Source organism: Coregonus clupeaformis, chromosome 33, assembly GCF_020615455.1.
Source record: "Coregonus clupeaformis isolate EN_2021a chromosome 33, ASM2061545v1, whole genome shotgun sequence".
In the NCBI taxonomy this organism is placed as follows: domain Eukaryota; kingdom Metazoa; phylum Chordata; class Actinopteri; order Salmoniformes; family Salmonidae; genus Coregonus; species Coregonus clupeaformis.
Window position 1 is genome coordinate 1,507,351 of NC_059224.1, and position 4,537 is coordinate 1,511,887.

The following is a 4,537-nucleotide window of genomic DNA, read 5'->3' on the forward strand; positions in this document are numbered from 1 at the left end:
TCCTCTCTCTCCCCTCTCCCCCTCCTCTCTCGGCCCCAAACAATCATGTATCTATGTGATTGTTCCTGCTGTCGACCCTCACCCATCTCCATGGCCTCTACCTAGGGCCACAGGTATCAAGCTTCTCAGAGTAGGAGTGCTGACTTAGGATCGGTTTAGATCACAATGAATAAGATGATATGGACGGGGGGACGGGGGGACGAGGGGGGACGGGGGACGGGGGGACGGGGGGGTCTGATCCTAGATCAGCACTACTACACTGAAAGGCTTGAGACATATGTCCCCTGGTCATTTCCAGGTGTGATGACGGGAGCGGTGGGCGTCTGCATGGCGACCTCGGCAACCCGTCCCCCGTCTAAGAGATGCCGTAGTTGTTGTAGTACGTTGCCGTGGCGTCCGCCAGCACAGAGATCAGGCTGGTTTCCCCGACGACGCTGCCCTCAGAAGACGGCGCTGAGGCCGATGTCACCTGGATGTGACCCGTCACAGTCATCCCCCCTCCTCCCTGTTCGGAGTGGAACATCCCCACCCCCGCTGCTGCCGCGCCCGCCGCCGTCGAGTTCAGGTACTGGTCGAACTCATCACGGTCGACCTCCCCTAGAAGCTCTACCTGACTCAGCTGGTCCAGATGACTGTGGTTCTGCTCTGGAGGAGGGGAGAGCTGACCCAGGTGGTGCTGGTGCTGGTGACCTGGGGACAGGTGACCTAAGTGAGGGTGATTGAAGCCCGGGTGGGCCTGGAGCTGAGAGGACCAGGAGGATGGGCTGTAGTAGGACAGAGGATTCCCAGGGATGAGGCCTCCGGACTGGGCCTGGGACACGTGGGAGAGGTGGGCCAGGTGGGAGCGGGAGCCACCACAGCGGACGGAAGTCTGGGTCTGGGTGTAGTCAGGGTGGTAGGATGAAGGACTGAGGCACATGTGACCCCCACCTCCACCTCCGGGGGTCTGTCCCTGACGTTGGTGCTGCTGGTGGCATTCCTCGGGGCAGGAGACGGACGAGGAGGAGGAGGAAGAGGAGGAGGAGGAAGGGTAGTAAGAGGGGTGGTCGTGGTCTAGAGCGTGATCCAGAGGGGACATCTCAGGCGGGGTGGGAAGTCCGTAGGGGTAGGTGTCGAAGCTGCCGGAGCTGGAGCCGGACGGTACGTCTCTGAAGGATCTAACCCCAGGTAGAGGCCCCGGGCTTGGGGAAGAGACGGTCAAGAACCCAACACCTCCATCGCCACCAATAACCCCATCCCCATCCTTATCCAAACCCAAGGGGAGGCAGAGGCCCCGGGGGTCGGGCAGGGAATTCCGGTTGGGGCCCGCCAGGCTGCCCAGTAGGAACACGGGGTCCACACGTTTACAGATACGTTTTAGCTGCTTCTTCCGACGGGGGCGGTACTTGTAGTTGGGGTAGTCCTGCATGTGCTGCACCCGCAGCCTCTCTGCCTCCTCTACGTACGGACGCTTCTGAGGGGGGGTCAGGGCCTTCCACGACCTGCCTGGAAGGAGGAAACAAACAGGACTTATATTCATTTATTGTCTGCAATGATTATTATTGATTTATAAGACCAATTCACTTATTTTGTTGTTGTTGTTGTTGTTGTATGTTCGATGGAGGATAACTTTTAAAAGACATATTAGCTGACTGAAACATTAGTGTGGAAAACACGGAGCTGGTATTAGTTTAGCATCAACGAATAAGCACTAATTGTCAATGTTCAATAGAACGGAATTTGTAATCCATTAAAAAAAATGTTTGCGGAACATCCAAGATCTGGAGTTTCTACCTTTTTAAAATGACTTTATCATCCAAAATAGCACTTATTTTCTTGTTCAATGGAGGTTATTCTTTTTGAAGGACGTACAGAGAGCAAAAGCTCCTGTAAAAACAAAATGGTTGCACGGTGTGTTTTGTTCATGAGTTATTATGACATAGTTGTTGCATTGAAATGAAATGCACCTTCAACTGTTGAGAATTATCCTGAAGATAATTTATGAACATCTAGTGATGTCAGATCTAATTTCCACAAGATGTCTTTACTAAATGTCCGTTTTCTTCTTTTGGAGGAATTGAACAGAAAAATATATTTGAGGAAAACATTGTCAATTTCCCTTCCATGCTTTATATCTAAATAAAGTATAAATCTCTCTCTCTCTCTCTCTCTAATGTTGATCAGTTAAACTCTCTCTCTCTCGTGTTGATGAGTTGTATCTGTGTTTTTCATGGAATAGGTAGCCTCATTTATTTTTGTCGATTTCATTCCACACAAAATCTCACTGAAAAACTCGTTCCCTTAAAAATAATACATCTTTATTTTAAATCTAAACATCCCATATTCTCAGTTGGTGGAAACTTCAATAAAGTGTCTCACACCTTTCAGCAACCTAAAGTTGGAAAATGCATAGTCTAACACACATACCAAATTATTAATTACATCTGGTTGAAACTAAATTATTCACCATATTCCGTGGTGGAAGAGTTGTGCACTAACCGAAAATAATAGCATCATAATAGCAAAGGGGATTTTGGGCTAGGATACCTTATCCTGAAAAATAAAATACAAATTAAGTCCATGTAAAAACTTCACTTTAATTAATATTTTAACTGAATACTGCGTTAGAGGAAAACATTTCCTCTATATCTACACTGTAATACGGGCTACACTTTTTTGGGGGGCAAATAGGAACATAATACTCATTCAATAATTTTAACGAAATAATGAACTACCTGTTATACCGAAAGTTAACCTAATTTTAACGAAAAAGCAACAAATAAGTCAAAATGTAAGTCTTTATTTTGAGCCTTAAAAGTTTCCCCGTCAGTTCAATAGGAATGGATAGGCCTATGCTTTCAAAATGTATCAAAATTAGCAAATATGTATTTACATTTAACTGCCTAATATAGTTTGTCTGTTTTTATGTATTTTATGAGGGAAATATAATTGTGAGTGACGGAAAACAGACAATAACGACGTGCAAGGGCGCACGTTGAGATTTACGCACTAATCGAAGTGACCGACAGGCCTCGTGATAAACTACCTACATTTAAGAGAACTTTGTGCAATGAGATTGATTGCCTTTTAATCGAATTAGCGACGTCCACTCATTAATTTACTGCCACTTTAAGTTTTCGTGAGGAGTTTATTTTTCATTTATTTTAGGAGATAACATATATGGATGATGCTCAAGAAACTAAGAAGTTTATATATTTTTGATCGATTATATTTTCTTGATATACTTTAGGCTAAAGTTGAATACATCATTTCTCATCTCAACTACCGTGGAAAGTTGTAGGCTAGGAATAGGTGTGATTTGACACAGGCCAACTTTTTGGCAGAGCCTGGGTATAGCATAATGATAATATCCTAAATATTGTATCTATAAATATTAAAATATGTCCGTAAAAAATAAACGTTCATCTCACCCAGCATCTTGCTGAGCTCTGCGTTGTGCAGGTCCGGATTCTGTGCAGCCAGGCGCTTCCTCTCATCTTTAGCCCAGACCATGAACGCATTCATGGGCCGTCTGATGCGCGGCTCCGACGCCTTGTCCACGGGGGTTCTGTGTGAGCCGTGTCCGTCGGCCACATCCCCATCTCCCGCCGAGCACTCAAAGCTCTCCGGCCAAGACGAGTACGCGCTGATCAATGCAGCCATCCTCACTCTCCGCGCACTCTCCTCTCTCTCTCTCTCTCTCTCTCTCAACAAAACTTCAGTTGCTCTCAATTCGCTAGATGATATTACAATGGAATGCGCCTTAAGAAATACGTTCCATAAGATATATAGAACTTTCTTAGAATAAATAATTCGTTTGTAACGATCTGATCTCTTCAACTGACTAAATTGGTTGAGCTGTAGGCTATTAGCCTACTGGTTGACCACTTTTGGTTATGAGAAGAACCGTGTGTACGGTTTCTGATCTCCTCCTATGAGGTTGTGATTCCGTGTTTGCTTGCGGTTGGAAGGCAAAACATCTCTTTATATTTGAGGAGCAGGTTTCCAACAGCCGCCACGGAAGACTCTCAGCTCCTCCTTGATTGCAACTTGAAACCTGCCTGCGAGGAGGGGGGAAAAAAAAGAAGGGACATTTCAGCACCATTTACTAATAAATCACGTCATACGCCAAAACAGATTTAATAGGCTAGGCCTAATGACAGTAATAAAAGATAGAGTCCTAATTGGTTCTTAGCTGTCATCTTAACTGTCATTTTATAGAATGTACTAACTTTTATTTCCCTCAATGGCATTACACCGCCTTAGATTTTTACATTAACTTTTCAAATTATTATTTACATTTACATTTAAGTCATTTAGCAGACGCTCTTATCCAGAGCGACTTACAGTTAGTGAATACATTATTATAATTTTTTTTATACTGGCCCCCCGTGGGAATCAAACCCACAACCCTGGCGTTGCAAACGCCATGCTCTATCAACTGAGCTACATCCCTGCCGGCCATTCCCTCCCCTACCCTGGGCCAATTGTGCGCCGCCCATGAGTCTCCCGGTCGCGGCCGGCTGCGACAGAGCCTGGATTCGAACCAGGATCTCTA

The 4,537-nt window shown here is 45.6% G+C and overlaps 1 protein-coding gene across 1 annotated transcript; it reads right to left on the minus strand.

Moving 5' to 3' along the window:
• Nucleotides 1–233: 233 nt before the first annotated feature.
• sox7 (SRY-box transcription factor 7) lies at nt 234–4,020 on the minus strand. The gene is made up of 2 exons (XM_041861055.2): nt 3,411–4,020; nt 234–1,485 (listed from the first exon to the last, which is right to left on the minus strand). The coding sequence occupies exons 1-2, from the start codon at nt 3,640–3,642 to the stop codon at nt 356–358; spliced, it is 1,362 nt and encodes a 453-aa protein (XP_041716989.1). The 5' UTR covers nt 3,643–4,020; the 3' UTR covers nt 234–355.
• Between the last annotated feature and the right edge of the window lie 517 nt (nt 4,021–4,537).

Bases quoted from the DNA above. Each gene is read 5' to 3' on its own strand.
- sox7 (XM_041861055.2), bottom strand. From the start codon at position 3,642: ATGGCTGCATTGATCAGCGCGTACTCGTCTTGGCCGGAGAGCTTTGAG. The intron at 1,486-3,410 runs GTGAGATGAACG...TCCTCCTTCCAG, and splicing joins AGAGCTCAGCAAGATGCTGG to GCAGGTCGTGGAAGGCCCTG.